The 24943-nt window shown below is 35.6% G+C and overlaps 1 protein-coding gene across 4 annotated transcripts in view; it reads right to left on the bottom strand.

The window, feature by feature from the left end:
* NPNT (nephronectin) overlaps positions 1–24943 on the bottom strand; it is a 123192-nt gene that overhangs the window by 74859 nt on the left and 23390 nt on the right. For 2 of the 4 annotated variants that reach the window (XM_007495835.3, XM_007495836.3), the window contains exon 3: positions 18472–18522. The exons of the other annotated variants lie outside the window; for them this stretch is intronic. In XM_007495835.3, coding sequence (XP_007495897.1) covers positions 18472–18522 — 51 coding nt within the window. The remainder of the gene's footprint in view (positions 1–18471; positions 18523–24943) is intronic. 4 annotated transcript variants of the gene reach the window in all.

Here is a 24943-nt window from a genome sequence, read left to right on the forward strand (position 1 = left end):
AGTACACTTGAACCTCTAGTATGAAACTATTCCCATTCATTTACATTGTGAACAAATCTGTGTTTCAGGGGGCCTGATTGAGAAAAGAATCCTGAGCTTTTAATATGCACTCGTCCTCAATTCAAGTCAAGCCATGATTAAATGCCTACTGTATACCAGATATTGTAAGGCAAAATCAGTCTCTTCCCCAAAGGAGTTCATAGTCTAATGGGGGCAAGTAATAAATGAGAGTGAATAAGAATTACATGCAACTTGATATGAATTTTTCATCCTTTTAAAGAGATTAGGTGACAGGGATGATCAGGGAAAATAGTGTTTTATAGTACTTATGCATCAGTATTTTGAATACTTTTAAAGAATCAGTGTTATGCTCTGTTAGGAAATTGTTCCTTATGTTGAACCAAAATTTATTGTCCTTTTTCTCATGTCAAGTTTCAATCATTTGGTTTAAGATGAGTTGTCTGTTCTAGATATACAGCAAAATGTTACATTTTATGTTATTCAAATAGTAATTATCCCGTATAAGCCAATAAAAATGTATTTGTTACCAATACTTAAAAATGCCAAGAATTGGGGAGCTACATGGCTTAGTGCATATGAAGCCAGGCCTGGAGATGGGGAGTCCCCTAGGACTAGAGGATCTAGTCCTATCTATCAGATCTAGCCTCAAACACTTCCTAACTGTGTGAAGTCATTTAACCCCCATTGTCTAGTCCTTATTGCTCTTCTGCCTTAGAATGGATCTATCCTAAGAGAGAAGATAAAAAATACCAAGAATTGCACTGTTGGGTTTCAAAATATTATTCTCTTTTCTCTTTCCAAAAACTCTCTCTTTTTCCACTTCTAAAAGTTACAATTTTAATTTAGGATACCTGGATATTCATGAAGCATCTCATAATTTTAAGGTATAAAAGATGATATAATGAATAGAGCCTTGGACTTGAAATAAGGATATTTGAATTTAAAGCCCACATTAGACATTCCTAAGTTATATGACCTTGGGCAAGTCACAACCACTATGAGCCCATTTCCTCATCTATAAAAGGAGGGACTCTTTCATTTGAAATCTAAGATCCTATGATCTTTTATAAGGAGTTTATTGCAGGTTAGCCAAGGATCCAGCATGTGTCCTGAATGTGGTAGGTACTTGACAGATTTCTTTGGATCTGAATTAAATAGCAAGATGGGGGCAGGAAGGGAATTAGCATTTACTAAGTGCCTACTATGTGCCTGGCACTCTGCAAAGCATTATACAGACCTCTAAATTGAACATCCCAAAAGGAGGTAGATGCTTTATTATCCTCATTTTGTAGTTGAGGAAACTGAGGTAAACAGGGTTAAATGACTTGCCCAGGTCACACATCTAGTAAGTGTCCATGACCAGATTTGAAATGAAGTCTTTCTAACCCCAAATCTAGTGCCCTCTCTACTGCACCACCTAACAACCTCTAGATAACAAATTGATGTATGTAGTGTTCTTAAGACTTACAAAGAGCTTTCTTCACAACAATTCTGTGAGGTGCAGAGTTTATATATTATTGTTCCCATTTTACAGATGAGACTATAAAAAAAAATCAGACTTGCAAAATTAGACTTGCCTAGGATTACATGGCTAATTGAAAGCATTGGTGTTAGAATCCAAACATAGATGCTAAATTAGGAGTAAGCCAAAGACAAAAGTGACTATCTGGGGGGCTTTGCAACCTTGCATAGTTGGATATTAGAAGGTTTTTGTGTGAACTACTGGAAAGAGCTTTATGAAGTTGCTATTTGAAGTTGCTCCAGCACCAAATCATTCTGGTTTGGGGGGCAACCACACACAAAGTGGGCACAGAAGCCAAGTGATTTATCAAAAAATAGGAAGCAAAGAAGTAAGACAGTGTGCATGTGTGTGGCACAGAATTTGCTTCCTTCCTGCTTCTGAGGATCAAAACAAAATCTATAAAGTACTTTGAACTTCTCAGCAATGGGTGTGGTATAAATTAGAGGTATTATGATTATTAAATCATCTGGCATTTGTAACCCCCTTACAAGAAAGCACATGCTTCTCTTAAGGCTGATGGAAATGATTCTCAGATTCTTCCTAAATTGCCCTCCTTATGATAACTCATTCCACTGTGTCATGATCTCTCTTTTTTCACTGAAAATTCAGCCACAAAACCTGTGGAAGTTCTGAATCCTGGGTGTTCAGAAACTACCATTTTGGAGAGTACTAGAAATGAAGGGAAATTCCATGTATGGCATTCAAAGCTCTTCCCAACTCAACCCCTTCTACCTTTCTTGTCTTCTTACAAATTACTCCCCAAAATATATGCTTCAATACAGGGACCCTGGTCTTATTGTTGCTCCATGAACAAGACATTCTATTTCCTGTCTCCTGGCATTCTCTTTGGCTGTCCTCCATACCTAGAATATTTTCCCTCCTCAACTCTACCAACTGGCCTCTGACTTCCTTTAAGTTCTGACTAAAATCCCAATTTATACCAGAAGCCTTCAACTTCTGCTCTTAATTCCAGTCCCTTCCTTCCCAATTGTTTTCTTTTTGTTATTTCTACTAATTATTATGTTATATATAAAATCATTATATCATATGTATCTTTTATTATATATATCATACACACATATATTGCTTTGTATTGTGTGTTTGCATGTTGTTTTCCTCCTTTGCCTTAAAATTTAAGCCCCTTGAGGGTAAAGACTGTCTTTTGCTTTTTTTTGTACCCCCAGCACTTAGCATTGAGTCTGGAATACAGCAGATGTTTAATAAATGTCTATTGATTGACTGATTGAAAAGAATCACAACAGAATACTCTAAAGATATAAAAAATATACATTCCAGCCAGATGTGATAACAAGCATCATCTGTTCCTGAAGAAGCCATTGTTTTTACAGATTGTTTTTACTCAGGAGTCTTGAGCTATAGAATGGCTAAAGTCACTCAGCTATTTGTCCTAAATCTGGATGTGGTTCTAAAGACTGCCTAAGGAAGGGGGCAAACTGGTCTGGATTGAAAATGGAGTGAGTCAAGGCTTCTGTCCTAATTGGTATTAGATTCCAATCAGTGAATCACAGTCTGATTGAGATAGGAAGACCCAGTTTCAAAAAAGAAAAAAATATATATATATACACACACACACATATTCCATTAGAATTATACTTTTATGCCTCCTAGTAGCATGGAGGGAACCCTGAGTTCTTAAAGGTCCTATATGTTCTGGGCGTTACTATGGTCAGTCTTCTTTTGGCTCCAAGTTTCATTACCACTAAGGTCTGGGTAAAGAAAGCATCTGCTTTATATTATATTGATGAATTCATGGAGCTTGGAAAAAAATACATTGACCCTACTCTGACACCTGATTTGTGATGGCAAAGGATACGAGCAGTATAGGACCAAGGTAGTAATTTTGTGAAGCAGTATTTCCCACCTCTGACTACCACATGTGTGTTAGCAGTGGGTTCACCATCAAGTCATGCTGGGTAATTGGTTCACTGCCCTGAAGACACTGACAAAGAGCTAAGTGGTCTATATTAGTGAACACATAAGTGGGTGAGATTGCCTGCTAAAAGGACACTTTTTCACCAGGAAGGCTGGACAATTAAGTGGAACACAAGCAATCTTCCCAATATGTCACTTTCATCTATATCTATGCCAAGTCATTTGTTAAAATTGGATCGAGTCATAAATGACTTGGGGGAAAATGAGAATATAGACCTTTAATTTAATTTGATACTTATTAAGTTGAAATATTTTCAGATGAGTCTCATGTCAAATGTTTTATTCTTGTACAAAACAACCAAGTTCATAAAACTGTGATGCTGTTTTCTACTGTTGATTTAGTTAAGTTCTGATAGTTCACATCCTTCACTAGAATCACCCCTTTAACACCTCATTATAGCACCCAGGTAACTCCAGGCTGCTGAAAGCCATTTGAACAGATGATGCAATCTATGCCATTTTTTGGGAACACAATGACTTAGTGACTTGGTGTATCTATCTTCCAAAGAGTTGCCTTGCTAATCTCAGAAAAGTCATCGCCCAAGACCAAGGACCAAGCAATGACTTCTTTTGCCTGTAGCGAACTCATTATGACATCCAAAGACTAAAATGTTAAAGAGTTGCATTTTTTGACCATGGAAGGAATGCCCACAACCACAGGAATATCCCAAATCTTTTGAACCACTGAAGATTTCTCAAATATTAAATTAGAAAAAAAAAATGAAATCTACATAGCAGTTCTAAAATATCACATTTGTGACCTAATCATCCTTGAGCCAAAATTCAAATATATTGGAAAAATAAAACCATATTTAGATGTCAAAGGAACAAGGAAAAGGATAACACAGTTTTATTTGTTCTTTGTAACTTGAGAAGAAACTGCTTAATGCAAATAAGATTATCTTTGGAGTACCAGGAATCACTTATTTATTTTTTTCTATATCTACATAATACTGTAGGTATGTCTGTTACTTTAGGCTTAGTGCCACAGAAAACCAAAAGAAAGAATCCTGTCCTCTAGGGTGTATAATTTAGAAACATAAATGACAGAGATACTTAAGGACAATGCAAGTCCAGAAAAAAGAATGAAGAAAACATGTCTATATCAGTAAACAGGAAAGGAAAGACCACATCTTCACTATGACTGGATTTTATGCTTGTAGAAAGGCTGTCCAAACCCCTTTCTTCAAATCAAAGCACAACCTTCAACTACAGGTGCAAAACCCTACAAAGAATAACAGCCCCACAGTGTATCACTGTACACGCTAAGATCAACATATCACATATCTCTTCTGTTAGCCAATGATCTTTGAATGAACAAAGTTAAAAGGTACCTCTTGGTGGAAGTGTTGCTGCTTCATGGGAATATGTATAAAGACACCTAATAACTCAATTTCAACATGTACCTGGCCCAGGAAAAACTACTGCTTTTCTCTCTAATGAAAAAAAAACCCATCTGCATTGCTCCACTCAATTATATCTCTTTTCTCATAATTTTCTTCCCCCTAAAAAATTTAATTTACTTGGGAGGGTGGGGAAGAGAAGACAAGACCAGACAAGACGACAAAGCGAGGGGGAGGGGAGGAGAAGAGGAAGGAAGCAGCAAGCAAGCAAGCATGTTTTTTTTTCCTTCCAGGACTTGCATCTTATCCCTTGTATTTTCTATCAAGATAGAAGTAACGTCTCTCAAAAATTCTAAAAATTCTGACACAGAATCATAGAATTGTGGAGCTAAAAGGGATTTCATATGGACCAAATCCTTCATTTTATAGATGAAATATATGAGGCCAAGAGCTACAATGACTTGTCTTAAATTCTTTAACATGTACCAAAGTGATAGTCTTGTGAATTGGATGTGTTTTGGTTCAAGGATAATTCATCTGAGAGTAGAATTTTATCACCTATAACTGTCCATCTTTAATTCCCAGGAAAATCTTTGGGTACTCAAAAGTTAATTATTTTTGGTCCTTATTTTACATAAATACACAGTAAATTTGTTTAAAAGACAGGTAACAATAGTAACAGGAGTTAAAGAAAAAGAACTTTAAAAAATTCTTCATCTCAAGTACTTAAAAGAATCTTAAAGGAACATTTCTTTAAAAGGCTGCTTATTATGAAGAGTTTTTTAGCATTAAAAACTTTGTGGGTTAGGAGGAGAGAAGAAACCTAGTAGAATATTATGTTTCTTTTAAATTATTTGTAGGGGCAGCTAGGTGGCTCAGTGGATAGAGAGTTGGGGCTACAGATGAGGGGTACTAGGTTCAAATTTGACCACAAGACACTTCCTAACTATGTGACCATGGACAGATTATTTAACCCCAACTGCTAACTTACTACTCTTCTGCTTTGGAACCAATTCTTAGAATGGATTCTAAGACAGAGGTAAGGGATTAAAAAAATAAGAATAAAAAATAAAGAATATGTAGTAACTATTTTTTGTAAATATATCCCAGAGATAAATAGAAAGAGATTGGTCATCATCTAATTGGATGATACAACAAAAGTAACAAAATGTTTTTTTTTTAAACCCCTTACCTTCTGTCTTAGAGTCAATACTGTGTATTGGCTCCAAGGCAGAAGAGTGGTAAGGGCTAGGCAATGGGGGTCAAGTGACTTGCCCAGGGTCACACAGCTAGGAAGTGGCTGAGGCCAGATTTGAACCTAGGACCTCCCGTCTCTAGGCATGGTTCTCAATCCACTGAGCTACCCAGCTGCCCCCCAAAATGATTTTTAAAGACCCATTGCTGGTTTTGTTTTGAAGCACAAATTTATTTTTAGCTGAAAAATAAAATTAGTGTATTTTATAAGGACTTTTTCCAGTGATGAAATAATTTTAAAATATGCACATTAAAGTAGTGTCTTATATCTACATATTTGTATATCATATATAATTTACATATGTTCATATATATAAAGTTGTATTACATATAACTTATATGTAATATATATCAAATATTTATATATAAAAGTAGTACTTTTTTTTTTGCAGAATGTCCATTTTTAATATAAATTGGTATGTATCTATACCTACACACAAGCACACATATCCAGCTAGGGAACTTATACTCACTACCTAACTGGGATGGGGGCACTATCCACAAAGAAAGAGACTCTTAAATATGGTGACATAACCCAGCCTTGTTGTTGCAAAACTATTCTACACAGAATTCCACTTGAGAATGCAGACTTCCAACCCTGGCAAATCAACAAAATATAATCTTACTCAGGAACTCAAAGAAAGTAATGCTAAGACATTAGATCCAGCAGTGTCTTAGAGAAACCAAAAAAAAAAAACCACCCCAAAAAACAACCATTGAAAAGGTCAATTTGTTATATCAGTTTGCATGGATTTTGAAAGACTCATTAGAAAGCAAAGGAAAGTGGGCAGCAACAAAACAACAAAGATAGTACTTTCAAATGTAACTCAGTGGAATTTAGAAGGAGAAAAGCAGCTAAAAGGAGTGTGGAATCAATATGTTAATTATTTGAGCCAGGAGACAACATGGGCAGAACTTACTTTGAAAAGGAAAATGACAAAAATGTAAGTCTGGGGAAGACCTCAAGATCACATCTATTTCTTCAAGCAGAAACAGATGAAACATATTCAGTCAGATGAAAGTTTAATAAAATCTCCAATGAAAAAAAATTCCCATGGTAACCCAATCTAATGTCTTCAGATAGGAAAGAGTTTTTCTTATGTTCAAACCTAGAATTCTGTTGTAGATAACACTAAAATAAAAAATGACCATGCCTTGTATTACTATCACCTCTGTAAAATAGTATCCCTTAGTGACTGTCATGTGTGGTAACTTTTCCTCCAAAGTTCCTCCACAAAGAATCTCAAATCATTTTACGTAGATGATTATATTTATCCTTGCAATATTCCTACAGATCAGGAAGTAAGAGGGAGAAATTATTCTCCTTATATACTTCAATCAATGTGTGATTTCATTGATGTAGGCAGTCTCTCCAGTAGAACAAACTGCATCCTACTCATGTGTTCTCATTCTATGCAATTCTCTTTCATTGTCTTCCATATATTGTAGATCTTTTTGCATTCTTGTGGGTACCAATAGAGCATATGGATCATTTATCTGTTATCCTTCATCCGTATTACATGCCTGGTTTCACCTCCCTTTCCAAATATATTATTTTCTGATATCTGATGATATGCTTCCCTTCCTCCCCCCCCTTCACACTCTCTCTCTCTCTCTCTCTCTCTCTCTCTCTCTCTCTCTCTCTCTCTCTCTCTCTCTCTCTCTCTCTCCCCATCCCTCCCTCCCTCCTTACTATTCAATACTAATATTGACAAAGGCTAGGCAATTGGGGTCTAGTGACTTGGCCAGCATCACACAGCTAAGAAGTATTTGAGAGGTCACATTTGAACCCAGGACCTCTCATCTCCAGGCCTGACTATCTACTGAATCACCTTGATTTCCCACTGTACACAATTTCTTGCACATGGGTCATTATTTGTAATAGGCTGTAGTCAGTATATGCTTACCATAAGACTCTCCATTGACCTTTAGGAGTCAGCTGCCACTTGAATTCTCAGGAGATTGTATTGTTCCAAGACTCAAAACCAAACAGCATTTGGCAGATAGGGAAATGCAATCATGAAAAGGTTTAGTGGTTTAACCAACTTCACTCAGTCAGCAAAAGCAATGTTTTACTTTTAGTTTAGCGCCCAATCCATTAGTTATGCTTACTGATGGCCAGAAAAAGCAAGGAAGATTCCAGGATTCAGAGAGGCTTAAGAAAGGAAGGAAAGAAAGCATAAAATGACCAGAATGCCATAAAATGCCATATCAGGAATGGGACAGCATGTGAAATAAATTTAGCTGCATTGGAGGAGGAGGAAAAATTGTAGCTAGAGGCAATTGTAGAATACTACTGCTCAAACTCAAATGAATTAAAGTAACAATGCAAAATATTTAAATAAAATAATTTCTTTATCTTTCTGCTAATTTTGCAAATACCAATTTTTAGTCCCTAAATGACAAAGAAAACCTAAGACTGCTCTTGAATATTGCCAACCTGATATATGGCAGCTCTATGACAATGGGGTTGGGAAACCCATTGCCTATAAAGAGCTAAAAATGGAAATGGAAATGGGAAGTGGGAAATGGAAAAGTGAATGATGGGCTTGAGCAAGTTGTAACTCAGGGCAAAAAGAAGAGTAAAGGATGTCATCAGAAAGTTATATGATATATGAGGGTAAAGGAGAAGAAATGGATAGTCAGAATGCTCTACTTGTGCCCTGTAGGTTCCAGAAGAAATCAAGGAAGCTTTTTTTTTTTTAACACATTGGCCGTTAGAACTGTTCTATACTGAACTTTTGGCAGTTCATGAGTGTGAGTCTCATAGGACAGGCAAACATGGATGGAGTAGATTCTGGATTGCTGAAAGGAACTCTTGAACAATTTCATATGAGTTTTGGATAATTCCCCAAGATCTCTATCTTTTTAAACACATAACTTCAATTTTTAAATGATGTCTTTGTGCCATTACTTAAATTAAGCAAGTAAATGTAGCAGAATAGTAAAATTATTAAAGATCTTTAAAATCACAGCTCCATCCTACAGATGTGTTCTGTTTCTGGTAGGTCAAGATATTTAGAAAGCAAAAGCTGTGCTATAAACTTCTTTAACAAATCTGTTACCTCTAGTCTTCACACTTATTCCTCTTACTTTTTCTAGATTTAACGGATGCCTTTTCCTTTAGAACAAGTTGAAATCTTAAATATAGTTTAAGGAAAGAAATGTTCATTGCAATATTTAACCTCTCTATTCATACTTTATCTTTGAAAGTCAAGCAATGTCATTTCCAGGTTAAAATTCTTTCTTTCACAGTATTTAAAGTTATTATTTAAGATTCCAAAATAATAATTTATTAAAAATGTATTGGGGCCTGGGCAGCTGAATGGCTCAGTGCATAGAGATCAAGGCCTAGAGATGGGAAGTCCCAGGTTCAAATCTCACCTCAGACATTTCCTAACTGTGTAACTCTGGACAAATCGCTTAACCCCTCCCCCCCCCCCATTGCCTAGTTCTTATACCTCTTCTGCCTTCAATACACAGTACTGACTCTAAGTCTCTCTCTAAGGGTTTAAGTTGTAGTGGTACAGTGGGTAGAGTGCTAGGTCTTAAGTCAGGAAGACACATTTTCCTGAGTTCCAATCCAGTCTTAGACACTGTGACCCTGAGTCAGTTTCTTCATTTACAAAAGTAGCTGGAGAAGGAAATGGCAAGCTATTCTGGTATTTTGCCAAGAAATCCCCAAACAAAGTCACACACAACTGAAACCATTGAATAGCAACAAATATATTTCATTGATGCAGAGGATCCTCAGTCTTAGAGAGTTGCTTGGAAACATTTAGAGGTAAAGTAACTAGCCCAGGGTAACACAACCCAGGTCTTCCCAGCTCTGCTGTGATGACTCTCTTTATATGGACTTCTTATATCAGCTTTAGTAGAGTGGCAGTTGGCTTCATGTACAGAATACAGATTGGAATACAAGCTGGAAAGCCCAAGTTAGATTCCTGCTCTTTTTTTCTTACTACCTATGTGACTTTAGACAAATCACTTTATATCTTTGGTTATCAGTTTCAACTATAAAGCAAAGGATTTTAGGATTAGCTCATCAATAAGTTTCCTTCTAGCTAATATTAAATCCCCAAGTCATCTTTAAGAACAAGTGAGAAAGCAGGTCATACCACAGAAATATTGTCTGGACATGTTGGCAAGGATATATGTATATGCATGTAATCTTACAGATAATCAGTATTAGTTTTTAATTTGCCAGGCTTCAATATATTGATGATGAAGCCTTCCAGATGAGGAACTGATATTGTACTGAATATTACAAACACCCAGACATTAAAGATTCTCCCAATGAGATAATTACTCAAAATATCAGACCGCTAATCTAAATGAGAAAAATTAAATGGATGAAAAATGCCTGGAATGAATTCCATCTTCACTTTGCTTCAGAGTATGGGAATTGTTTCATTCTTTGTATTTGTATCCTTGCCTACATCTGGCACGTAATAAACAATAAGTCTATTAAGTTAGACAATAAGCACTCACATCTAAGCAGAAAAAGCATGTAGACAATTATTCGGACTAATAATTAAATAGAAAGAAGAGAGAAATGGCTGGTTATCATCTAGGAAATTTTACAAATGTTTTTAATGATTCCAAGCCTCTACATGACACAAGCCCCCTTTCTTAAATGCAAATGTTATCCCAATATCTTCTTGTAAATCTTAGAATAGCACAATCTCTAAGGAATGAAAGTTGAAGGTGAATCACAAAGCAAAGAAGAGATGTAAAGTGGATGTAATTGGCAGCAGTTTCTTCCCAGTGATGACTGATGCGTAGGGAATGGCATAGAGGAACCACTTCTATGAGGTATAATCTCATATTCATTGGGTTGGATAAAATGACAAATACTGGGGAAAAGTTGGGACACTAATATGCTGTTGGTGTAACTGTGAATTGATCCAACCATTTGGGAGAGCAATTTGAAATTATGCCCAGAGAGCTATAAAACTGTGTACCCTTGCTACTACTATTTCCCAAAAAGATCAAGGGAAAAGGAAAAAAGCCAATATGTTCCAAGACATTTATAAATAGCTCTTTGTGGTGGCAAAGACAAGGTCATGTCCATCATTTGGGGAATAGCTAAACAAATTGTGGTATATGATTGTGATGGAATACCAGTGCTTCTTTAAGCTGTGCACTGATCCTGTAGGAATTCTAATAACTAGAACAGTTTGGGGGGGGGTACATGATGAAGAGAGCTCATGGACAGATTGGTCACCTCTCTACAACCCACTTCCATGTTTCTGTCAACCTTGCAGCAAGATAAGGAAAGAAAGGAATGTGAGGGAGAAGGAATGACTTATGGAGCAAGCTCCCCGGGAAGTTAAAAAGGGGATGGCATCTAGGATACAAGTAAGAGTGAGTGGTCTCTCTGTGGCAAAAAAGGGTCACTTCTTCCTCAGAGCCTGGAGAAGAGACAGTCTGGGACATGAAGGAGGGCACATTGGAAATATGTAAGGAAGCTGAAGAAATGAGTTCATGGTAAATGATCTGGATATTTTTCTGAAAAAGAGAAGGTGGCATACTTTGCTGAGAATGAGGATAGGTGGGGAATAATGTAGTTTGGAATAACAACTGTGAGGGGTACGATAGAATGTCTATTAGGTAACAATACAAGGATTGACAGGCAAAAGTGAGGGCCCAGAGGAGATCATATAGGATGGATTTGTAGTGGACAGATGTGTCCACTATACATATATTCCAAGATAGTGCTGGGCACATCTAAGAGCTTAACAAATTTATGTTGATTGATTGATTGGTTGAACCTTGCTTGTATGACTGTGTGATTTCTTCCAGGAACATTCAGCAGCATGGGAGTGCTAGAATGAAGAAGGCAGATGGTAGGAGAATTCAAAGTTGATGTTTGGCAAGACTAGAGTAGAGCTAGAAAAAAGGGGGGCAAGGGATTCAAGGGGATAGACTAAATGGAGAGAATTGTGCACAGGACATATAAAGCATTTAAAGGATTTTGATGTAGAAATAGGTTTGGACTCAGACATGTTCAGCTTGGTACCAGAGGGCAGAACCAGGGGCAATGGGCAGAAAGCACAAACAGGCAAGATTAAGCTCATTTGTCAGGAAAAAATTTCCCAACAATTAAGGTTGTTGAAAAATAAAAGGAGTTGTCTGGAGAAGTTTCCCCTCATTAAATGCCTTTAAATGAAGTATATTTTTGAGGTAATTTCAGGCATACTTTGGATTATAGGGCTTCTGAGGTCTCTTTTTGACCCTGGAATTTTATAATTTTGAGTGCTTCTTGCCTGGGATGATGGAGAAACAGGCAAAAATCACTTGGGCAGCCAGGAAAATTCTTATCAGTGTTATCCTATGCACAGGTCACACACACATTCATGTTAAATACTACACTCTGTTGGAATCTTGCAAAATAAAATATTTTTATACTTTACATACCTTTTATATAGTAAAATTATGGAACTTGTATAATGGAAAGAATACTGATTCAAATCAAAGGACCCATGTTCAGATACTGGTGTGATGTTGAGCAAGATACTTTCAGTTGCCTCATCTATTTAATAAAATTAGAGGTTTCTCATCCAGCTCAAAAGCTATGATCCTAGCATCCTATTCCTAACTATGCCATTGATTCACCAACCATTCATTGATTGTTCTGTTTTATTTTCATTGTGTGGAATGTGTCAACACTTAGTCATTCAGATTATAGAATGAGAATTGTTCAATTTGTTTAACTGAAATACTTCATCAAACCAAATTATCAGTAAAAAAATTTTTCAGAGCATGACTAAAACAAATAAAAAACATTGTTCCATTAGGCAAATAAATAAAGGAGAGAACATAGGACTTGTAGCATTGAATTCAAAAATTAATATTAGATCTGAAAGTTTGTTTGTTACCTTCAGTTTTTTAAACTGGATACACTACTTTGTGAACAAATAACTAACCAATTACTCTCTGGAGATATATTTTTTACATAAAATTTGTTTTACTTCTTAAAAATAGTCATGCAGAGCTTATTTTAATTAGTAAGCTATAATGCCTGCAATCTTAAAAATTTCATCAAGATCCTGTAGTACTTTGATCTTTTAACTTAATAAATACACATAGATAATGTTTGGGCCACTGCCCAAATCAGGATATTTTAAGAGGTAGCAACTTAGTGATTCTTAACTGAAGATATTTCCAAAAAGCCAGTTAAATTGGCTATTATATTATTTTTAAACAAATACTTTTTTAATGAGTTTACAAGACTCCATTCTTGAATGTTTGAAGATTAAATTGGAGACCACACAAAAAGTGATACACAGCCAGAGGAAAATGGAATCTTTTCAAGAATCAATTCTGATTATATTTCCTTTCAAGTCCATAAATGAGGTTTAGCCATAATTTCCTATTGACACAGGTAACTTAGAAATTTAATTTTTCAAGGAAATTTTCCTCTTGGAAAACTGCAAGAAAAACTTCCTTGGGGCATACAGAAGTTAACCACCATGGACTGCAAAATGGATACAATCAGATTTTATCTACAATTAGTTTTATCACTTTTAAAAGCATAACCTCTAAGAACACTTGTATTTTATACAGTTCATAGACAATTATTCTGTGACTGCTTAACAACTGTAGGTTTGAAATATGGAAAGTGTTATAATGTAGCACTGATGTATATATTATTATTCCAAATGAAGATATATTAAGCTATCACAGAATGTGTTATTTCTCATTTATTTATTTGTCAAAAAGAACTCTAGATTTTAAGTGAGAGGATCTGAAATCGATCAGCTTTGTCTACTTCATGTGACCAGCAAGTAAAATAATTTCTTAAGGACTCAGTTTCCTTATCTGTAGAATGAAAAGGTTAGATTAGGTAATCTTTTCATCCCAAACCTATGAATATTGGTTTGGTTCCAATAAGAACATGCTGTCAAAATATTACATATATAATCCCTAATCATTACTGCTCACGATCAATTTCTGATCAAAACCAGAAATAATGGAAAGAAAGAGTTTTTTTCTTTAATCTCCTAGGCTATTCTATTGGGCTATCCAGTTCTTATACTTAGCTTTAAGGCATCACCATTTTCAGAAAAAGAAAATTCAAAGTGCACATCCCACTAAAAGCTGGTCATCAGAGACAGCATGGTGTAGAGTATGAATAGAGGGAGTTAGTCCTGCCATTGACACATATGTAACTGAATTACCTTGAACTAATCATATGACCTTTAGTGCTTCAGGTCACTAAGTTTCAGAAGAGGTATTATTCTGCCTTGGCAGAGGAAGTTCTTTACTAGGACATAGTAAAATCACAGGTGAAGTGAAAACAAAAAGCCAAAAACAACTCAAAAAGTTAAACATAAAGCAGCTAGACAGACGTAGCAAATAAATTGATTGGACTTGGAGTCAAAAGACCTGATTTCAAATTTGCTCTCTGATTCTTACTAGCTAGTTGACTCTACGCATTTGACTTAACTTCTATTTGACTCAGTTTTTTCATCTGTAAAATTGGGATAAAAACAGCATCTCCCTCTCAGAGCTGTTGTAAAGGTCAAATGAAATAATATTTGCAAAGAACTTTGCAAACCTTAAAATGTCGCGGAAATGATAGCTATTAATCATAACAAATGGGCAGGAGCATCTTCTCTATACATGGAGGATGGTAATTTTTTAAAGACTAAGTACATTTGTAGGTTATCTTCCACTGTTATAAATTTATTTTTAAATATTATAATAAATGTGACCTGTAAATTCTATCCCCTTCCTTCCTTTTTCAAAAGAATCAAACTATTGCTGAAAGATACATTTTAGTCAAAGGATATGAACAGGAAGTTTCCAGCTGAGGAAATCAAAACTATCTATAGTCATATGAAGAACTGCTCTAATTCACTATTGATTAGAGAAATGCATGTGAAAACACCTGTGCGATACCAACTCACACCTATCAGATTGGTTAATATGGCCAAAAAGGAAAATCAAAAATGTTGGAAGGAATGTGGGAAAATTGAGACACTAATGCACTTGTGGTGGAGTTGTGAACTGATCCAAACTTTCTGGTGAGCCATTTGGAACTATGCCCAAAGAGTTCTAAAATTGTGCACACTTTTAACATAGAAATACTACCACTATGTATCTCAAAGAGAGTTTTAAAAAATGAAAAGGACCTATATATTCAAAAATATTTATAGCAGCTCTTTCTGCCATGGCAAAAAGAATCAGAAATTGGAAGTGATACCTAGCAATTAGAGAATGGCAGAACAAGTTGTGGTTTATAATTATGATGGAATACTGTTGTGCAGTATGATGAGCACAATGTGGTTGGAAAAACCTGGAAAGACTTACTTAAATTGATGCAAAGTGAAGTGAGCAGAACCAGGAGAACATTATGCATAGTAATAGCAAATTGTATGATGATCAATTGTGAATGACCTTGCTATTTTCAGCAAAACAATTATCCAAGAGAGTTCAAAAGGACTCATGATAAGAGAAAGAAATGATGAGTCTGAATTCAGATTGAAGCATACTATTTTTATTTTCTTAATTTTTTATGTTTCTGGGGATTGTCCTGTATTTTCTTTTACAACATGGCTAATGTGGAAATGTTTTGCATGACTGAATATTTATAACCTATATCAAATTGCTTGCTGTCTCTCAGGGAGTGGGGTAGGGAAGGGAGGAAAGGAAAGAATTTGGAGATCAAAATTTTATGAAATGAATGTCAAAAGTTGTTTTTATATATAATTGTCAAAAACTAGAATGTCAATGAAAAGTACATTTTGGTATAGACAAAAAGAATTATAAGTAGTAATTTTGACTGTTTTGAGATATGATGGATATGTCAATGTATAAACATAGGACTGTTACTGGAAGTTCCTATTAATTCAACAAGGAAATTAATTTATGGTTTTCTGTTAATTTTGAAAATGTCCTGGCACAAAAGACATTCAAACATTACCATATAATCTGTGAGATAAAATTAAAGTCTCCATCTCTATTTTAGTCCTTTCTTTTTCCTTCCCTATCCCCAATCTCAAGTTCTCTCCAAATAGAAAAAAAATCAGTCATTTTTCATTGGGAAGTTGTACACGTTTTCTCTAAAAATGGCTATGAGATTCTATATGTGCTCACCTAGAAGTTAATATGTATCTTTCTGAGGAATTTATCACATACCTCTGGAGTTGCTCAGATCTTCCATCCTCATAGTGATCAACATAAATCCTCCAAAGTCCCATCCCAATATGTCTTCATCAACATTATACTTATCCCATGAGCTTTCTCCATTCATGTAATTCAATTGAACAAATATTTAAGCCAATAATTGAGATATGTAAGGTATTGTATTGGGCATTAGGGAAAATGACAATAATGACCTTCATCGACCGTCAAAGCTTATTGTCTGCTAGTTTAATTGCATGTACAAAAGTTTGAATATAGCATGAGAAGGGGCAAAAGGGAAAAAAAGATCAAGGGTTCTCATTGGAAAGTATGTTGAGTGCCCTTTTTGTTCATTCATTCATTCATTCATTTAGCAAATATTTATTGAATGTCAATAATGTGTAAGGCTGTGATAGGCATTTTGAAGGATACAAAGAACAGTATTTGATTTCTGCCCTCCAAGAATTTATATTCTAAAGCCTAAGTACAAGGCAAAATACAAAATGGACCATAACAGAGGTACATTCAGAAAGCTTAGAAGAATGAGAAATGCATGTATTTGGAAAGATCTGGAAAGGTTTCATGAAGAAAAAGGAATATGATATGATGGCTAGGATCTGAAGAGGCTCCAGGGAATGAGCTAGGGGGGTTTTAGTGCTTGTCATGAACAATGAATTATTAGAGTGGATAGGGACAGAATGTAATGGGTTGGTATTATGCATCTTTTTGGGGGGAAGCAAGGACCAAAATCTATCCAGCTACAGGAGCAGCTTCACAACATCTTAGGATAGCACTTTTAACCCATTGTTATCTTCCCTCTTCTTGTCCTTTTCAAGTTAGTTCTAGATGGTGGTCAGAGCTGAAATATATATGAATGGGAATAAAGCATTTGATTAGGGTAGGTGTGGTGAGGTTATTGGGGGAGGAGAACATTATTAGATGATCTCAGATTTAGACCTGGAAGGGACCTCAGAAGTCATTTACTTTCATAGATAAGGAAAGAGAAGAACAGAAAGGTTAGGGAACTTGCCCAAGGTCACATGGGTAGTAAGCAGAAGACCTGGGATTCCTATTCAGGTCTTATTTTGGTTGGAAAGTGCACTGCACCACGTTGCCCACCTCCTTTCCACCTCTTTGACCACTACTTCACACACTGCAGGCTGCCAGATACTACATAGTCTCACTGCCTTTTTTAAACAAAGTAAATCTGTCTCATGGAGAGAAAGAGATTAAAAAACCATCAAGTTTAGCAGCACATGGAGTTGCCAAATTTGAATGTGTATTTTAAAAGTTAATTACTTAGGAAATTCCAAACTTCTAAATCTATTTTTAAGAAGGTATTTAGAAATAAGAAATGACAGTCATCCAGTGCATATTCCAAGAGCATTTTTTCAATTGCAATTTTGCCAATGAAATAGATTACCTCAACTATATTCCCATTCATTTTTAGTAATTACAGGGCATATTCACTTGAGTACTGTGTCTTCCTAATAAATAAAACTTTCTAGAATGATTGATTTAATCTGTCCACAAATGTAATAATTAAATTCCCTTTTATTTTTTTAATTTTAAACTCTCTTTTAAAGTAAGCTTCCTATATTATGAGATAGTCTATCCCTACTATCAGGTGTCTCTCTTTCCCAATTCCACAAATTGTTAGAATTTCATTTAAGTCATTTGGTGAAGTCCCCCACTTTTGTATCATGAATACATTAGGTTCAAATACATTCTTTTCTTCAAAGCAATATCCTTTAAAACATTAGTATCTTCAAACAAAATAATAGAGTCATGAGTATTAATATAACACTCTATGAGATTTAGACAATAAAATATTTCTTACCTGAATGTGGAGAGTTAATTAATTTGAGGCAGAAATCTCTCATGTTAATGATAAGCTCTTGTTAGTAACCATATACTTGGAGAATTATTGATTATGATTCTTTTATGTATTAAGAAAAATAATATTTCCTGAAGATTGGGATGAAGTGGTTATTAGATTTGTTAAATAAGAAAAGAGTATATATAAACCAAAAAGAAAAAGATTCATGAATTATCTAAGTTAAATGATCTTAGAAGAATTGTGAATAGGATAAGTATATCTCTATGAGGTGTATTTCCCCTCAAAGAGATTGAAAAGAACAGCTAATGTTAAGGTTTATTTAGAGTTCTGTAAATGTATTATTTAGAGGACATGCCTTTTGAGACATAGGATTGCCAAGATTATTTCAAGAAATATGTTCTTCTAACCTTTGAGCTGGCACCTTATCCTGGCTATTCTCTGCCTTAAGACGTAGAAAGCTGCAAAACAAATGTCCAAAAAAAGAAAATTCCAGATCTTTTTGTTTGTTTGTTTGTTTTCTGTAAGGAGGCTGGGCTTGGGTTTTTATCAACTTGCTACATTCCCGGAGACTTAACACATATTCAATATTCAGTGTTTCTCTGAAACAACAATAAAAAAAAACTAGGACATATTTTAAAATAGTAATATCTTAGTCACCATTTTGGTATAAAAGTCAAACATTTCTAACCAAAATAAAAATTATCCAATGATTGAAGCTCTCATTCTTCCACACATTCTAATTTACTTTTCTGGAGCTTCCATTCCAAATTCTTAGTTTTCAGAATATTACTTTGTGTTCTTGCAGAGACAGTATCCTTTTATTAAAGTGAATTTGGGGGATAACAAGACTTAAAAAAAAACATTTGCCATTGCACGATTTTTAGATATTGATCATTGTAATCAGTGAAAGATTAGAAGTTTTCTTTCTCTCAACAATTTTCTCCCTGACAGGCTGCTTTGTTTGTCAAAGGCAAGAGGGCCTCTTCTAAAGTCTTGGTTAAAACAACTAGAGACCAGAAGACTCCTTTTGCTGGTGTTAACAAAGGTTAACTAAAAAAAAAACAAAGGTTAACTAGTCTCACCAATACTTTCTCAGAAAAGGAAGCAAGAAAAAATTTTTGTATTTCAAGTCAACATCAGGTCCCTTATCTTTTGACAAGAAAAAACTGGGTTATTTAAAGGGAGACAAATTAGGAGAGGAAATTCTTATAGTTAATATAATAATAATATAATTTAATTCTGAAAAAGAAAATTAAGTACCCTATATCATTGAGAAAATAACTTTTCCCCCTTTAGTTGGATTAAAAATGTATGAACAATAATTAATGAACAAAAATGAAATTAAAATGTATGAACAGTAATTGCCACACATCTTTTTTTAAAAAGTAAATCTATATGCTTTGAAGTATTTCTGGTGATATTAGTAAGTCAGAGAATAAAACCTAGACTTCTGTTTTACTATTTCTAAATGGAAAGACTGCAACAGTTTAAGGTGGTCTGACTCACTGATATATTTCTCAAAAGCAAAAAAATAAAAATAAAAATAAAAAATTAGATGTATCAGAAATGATCTCAGCCAACAAACTGAAATAAGTCACTTGTCTCAATAGCAAAACATGTATTATGATACAATTGTTTCAGGATAAAAATCAGGATGTTTTGAGAGGAGATGGGAGAGGCATAAAAGGGTACTGTTTCTATAACACCATCTAGGAACCATTTTCAAATGATTCGATTCATTTTGGAAAATATATTAAACACATTTTACAACAAAGTAATAGCAACTTAATAAAGAATAGCAAACATCACATTTTTTTCTAGCTAGAAACATTAAAGCAGGCAAGCAGTTCTGTATAGTTTATTTTTGGTTTAAATTTTTTAGAGATGCATGATATGCATCTCTAACATGTAATCCAGCCATATCAGGTACAAATTGAGTGAATTTTACAGTGTCAGTAGGATTTCTGGACACCTCCAGCACTGAATTTCAGTGAATATTCTGTTACAATTACAATTAATATGGTTTAAAAAAAAAACTATACAGAATAGCAGTTGAAATTAAAGCAGGTCTCCACCAAAGGAGGAAAAAAAAGATTTCTAGGCACATCTTGAGGTCTATTCTCCAGTGATGCATGAAGGCATTTTCATAGGCATCTACTGCCAATTTTCATGGCCGTTAGCTACCAAAGTCGATCCCTTGTGGCCTGCATGCATCTTGTGGTATTATAAACCCCTTTGTAGGCAGCTAAAAACCATCCATTAAGAGCACACCAATGAAGAGAAAATGGCTCATTTTCTCCCATTCCCCTCCATAATCCAGGATAAGAGACAGGAACAAAGAGCGTGTGTTTGTCTGCAGTTAAGGTGAGAAGGCAGCAGTAGCGTGATCATGCATCACAGCCAGCCCAGCTCTTTCATTGCCTTTGCCATTGAAGCTCCCCCAACCCCCCAACCCCCCTTGGGCTTGTGTAAGTAGCAGTGTTTAGCGTTGGCTAAGGGTTCTCAGTGATAGCATGCATTTTACAAGGCAGGGCTAAAAATAGCCAGTTTTGTGTGTTTTTTTTTCTACCACATCTTGTGGAGTGGTGGTTCATATGAATTACAGAGGCTGGGCTGTGCAGGGATTATTTTTCTTGCCTTTTATAACTAGCAGGCTATGGGTTATGTGCTTGGAGCCAAGGCAGAGCAGCCAACATTAAATAACAAGTAACTTCCTGACTCCCATGCCCCCGTGCTGTCTAAATGTATATCTATCTGTCTTTGGAGCTGTGTTTTAGGTAGTTGTCGGGAGCCTAAAAATAGACCAGCTATTCCACACTGGAGGATCCCAAGTAATCTTTCTTTTAAAAAGCTGCTTTTTTTAAAAAAAGTTGAAGTTTAAGATTAAATTTTCTGTATTTCTCTTAAACAGCAATAATCACTGGGTGCAGTTTTTCAGTGAGTTTCATTGCATTCTTTATCTTCACCCATTTGTGACTTTAATTCCAACTTTCTGCACAAAGAGGAAAGTGACCCCTTACCATGATCTTCTTCGCTTCCAATAGAACCTCCTCTCTCACTATAAAAAGCAACTATTGTTACCCCTTTCAATAAATCTTAGTTTTTCTTTTTAAAAATCCCATCACACACACACGAAACAACAACAACAACAACAACGACGACCCACTACAACCAAAATGTGGTTCTGAGCACTGGATTTGATGGCCAAAGGCCTGAGTTCTAATCCTGTCCTTACTACTTACTACCTCTGTCATTTAGGCACGTTATTTTATTCCTTTGGAACCTGCCTCACAGTAGTTAGTTGGTGCAATGGATAGAGACTGCACTTAGAATCAGGAAGACCAGATTTCAAATCCTATCTCATACACATACTAATTTATCTTAGTTTCCTCATCTGAAAAATGGGAACAATGATAGCACTAACCTCTAAAGGTTATTGTGAGTATCAAAAAGTCATAAGGTACTTTGCAAACTTTCCCCATTATACTCTGAACTGTTCCATTTCTTTGTAACCCCAGTGCGTGGCATAGAGTAGACCCTTATTTAATACTTGCTGACTTGACTAGAAAATGGGTGTTGGGCTAGAAAATCTCTAAAGAGTCTTCCAACTCTAAATCTCCAATCCCTGATTTGCTCACCATTAGCTCTATCCTGGCGAAGTCCACAGGCCAAGGCCAACAGATGACCTGGCTCACTTTTGGAATGCAACCTTTTCAAATGACCATTACTCAGTCCTATCCCCTCAACAAAATCCAGCTCAAGCTTCCAACAATCTCAGAATAATACAACTGGGGAATCAAAGTTCAAAGCAGAAAAAGAACCCTAAGCAAATGCATGAATTTTTATTGAATTAGCTTTCTGTTTTTCTTCCTCAGGGTAATTATTTGAGAAATGCCTTTTACCTGGTTGAGTCAATGAAAGTTTATTTGAATGTTGCTTAGGGAATTAGCTCCAGCCACAACTTAGACTAGCAAAAGGCTTTTGTGAAATAAAGTTGGGGGTGGAGAGTAAAAACTCAAGCAAACTCATGAATTTGCTAGTTGTTCCTTCCCTCTGAGGACATTAACATGTTTATTTTAGGGGAAACTTGCTCAAATATTTGGGGAAGTCTACAACAAATACATTAGAAAAAACAACCTAGTTACACCTTCATTGGGTTTAAGAGTGAAAACAATGGTGGCCTTAGAGATGAGGGTACACACATTTATATCATGATTAAACATACTTCAGCCAAAGAAATCACTGAATAGTAAAATTCATTTAATCCTTGATTCACTTTGGGGCACATCTATAATAAATTCTTAAGATAACTTGATATCATCCTGCTATTTCTAGAATTATAAGGCATTCAGTTGGCATCTATATTCAAAGGCACACTAACCTATTCTAATTTATTATAAGTAAAACATAATAAGGAAAACCAACATATCACTCTCATTCTTCTCTTCTCACCCCCCCCCCATTTTAAAAGTCAAGCCAATTTTTTTAATTCATATTTTCTCCACAATAAAACCATGGCATGGAGGTGGCCCTGCTCATTCTAGTTCCATTAAATTTTACAACAAAAGTAACACTTCGGGTCTGATTCTAGCAATAGACTATATCTACTGAATGAGATAAGTACTGAGAGATCCATCTGACTGATGATCTAGACTGGCCATTTGGTGATGAATTCTTTGGCCACGGTAACCTGTGAACCAAAGGAAAACACACAAATGACCCTTGGTCCTGAATAGCCCCCTTCTCATTCTTCAGGGATAGTGGCAGAAAGGGAAAGCAGAGTGTGCTAAGAATCATTCCCTCTATCAATATTAACTTTATTACTGGTAAGCGAAATGTGAGAATCTTGTTCAACAGCCAATATATCTTATAGAAAGGACTAGATTGAATCTATATTGCTATTCTCATCACAAAAGAAACCAGAAGATGAGAAAGTCACAGCTCAAAGGAAAGAAGCCTTACTCATTCTCCTTGTAAAGGAAAGTAAAGGAATTAGAAGAGTTCAGTTTTATTATGAATCTAAAGGCAACAAGAAGCATCACAATCCATCCATTATCTCTTATTTGAGAATATGCATTTGCTCAGAATAGGTATTTGCAAACCTCCAGTGAAGGTAACTGCAGTCTACAAACAAATATTTGTGGCAGAAGATAAAGACAGAAAAATTCAGTGATGTCCTTAAAAAAGCTATTCAAAAGGAAACAACATATATTTTAAAACCCTGATTTCAGAAACAACAAACAACTCTGATTTTAATGAGAAGTTGGACAAAGGAGAAGAGGGGAAAATGCATTGGAAGATGTGGCTGAGGATTAAGAAATAAAGGAGGTCAAAGTTTACAAGGAAGGCCAATAACTATAGATCACCAATACTTTCTTCAAGATGTGAGAAGGCACTTGAGAAGACAAGCACCAAACAAAAATGTGGCCAGTATCATTTTGATGTTGTTTGTCTCTCTCTCTCTCTCTCTCTCTCTCTGTCTCTCTCTCTCTCTCTCTCTCTCTCTCTCTCTCTGTCTCTCTCTCTCTCTCTCTCTCTCTCTCTCTCTCTCTCTCTCTCTGTCTCTCTCTCTCTCTCTCTCTCTCTCTCTCACACACACACACACACACAGAAATAAAAATGGATTACATATTGACAGGAGTTAGCCAGGGCCACTAAGAGGGAAAAATATTTCTGAACCAGTTGTCCATAAGGAGTCAGACTGGTGGCTTGTTGGAGCCAAGATAAAAATAAATACCAAATTAGAAAAAAAGCTAAAAATGATGAGAAAATATGGCATGCAACTAAGATAATTATGACCTGAATAATGTAAATCAGGAGATTGATTTATTAAGCATTTACTATGTGCCAGGCACTGTGAGAATCTTGTGTTTTACAAATTTTGCTTCATCTCATTTGATCTTCATATTAACCCTGGGAGGGATGTGATATTATCCCTATTTTATAGTTAAGGAAACTGAGGCAGAAAGAAAGAGGTTGAATGACTTGCCAAGGTCATACAGCTAGTAAATACAGCTGGGCAAATAAGCTAATGAACACCCAACTGCCCCCCACATGCATACACACAAATGGAAAAGAACAAAGGAATAAATATCAATAAAATTCATCCTCCTTTCCTAGGGTCTAACATTTCCTAAGGTCATCTAACAAAAAGCAATCCCCACAACCAGGAAAGCAACAAAGCTCAGAAACCACCTTAGCCTGCAGACACTTAATCTCTTTCCAGGCAGAGATAAGGCAATCAAAACAGCAACCTTGGTTTAGAACACTGATTCCTTTGCAAAGGAGGAAAAAGGTGAAAATTATGAGCAGTAACACTTTGTAAAAGAGTAGGGGATGGGGATAGGGATTGAAAAAGCCCATTTTCATAGGAAGCCTGATGGAAACCCAGTTAAAGCCAGATCATTGCAAAAGTATTAAAAGATTAAACTCCAAGAAGGGTAACAAAGAGATGGACATTAGAAAAGATCTATCAACACTTTTCTTTGTCAGGGAAAGTGTTGGGCACTAATCTCAAGATTACTGGTATATACTGAGGCACTAAGAAGTAGAAATAGTATTTTTAAATTATGATGGGGAAAGTTACTGGAACCAGACAAGTATATACAAAGCAAGTCCATGCTGGAGATGATATGGTTTTGATGGCACTGAAGGGATCAGTTTTCAAGATATCTTAAAAGGAGGAAGAATTCAAATAATGAGTAAAAATCATGGGTCAATCACCACTGGAATGTGGAAATTAATCAAATAAACAGACATTTACTATGAGCTAGGCTCAGTGCTAAGGACAAATACAAGCAAAGATAGTCCGTACCCTTAGGAATTTACATTCTAGCCAGAGAAGACAGCACATAAATGGTTGAGCCAAAGAGGATATAG

The sequence above is a fragment of the Monodelphis domestica genome, chromosome 6, assembly GCF_027887165.1.
Source record: "Monodelphis domestica isolate mMonDom1 chromosome 6, mMonDom1.pri, whole genome shotgun sequence".
NCBI lineage: Eukaryota > Metazoa > Chordata > Mammalia > Didelphimorphia > Didelphidae > Monodelphis > Monodelphis domestica.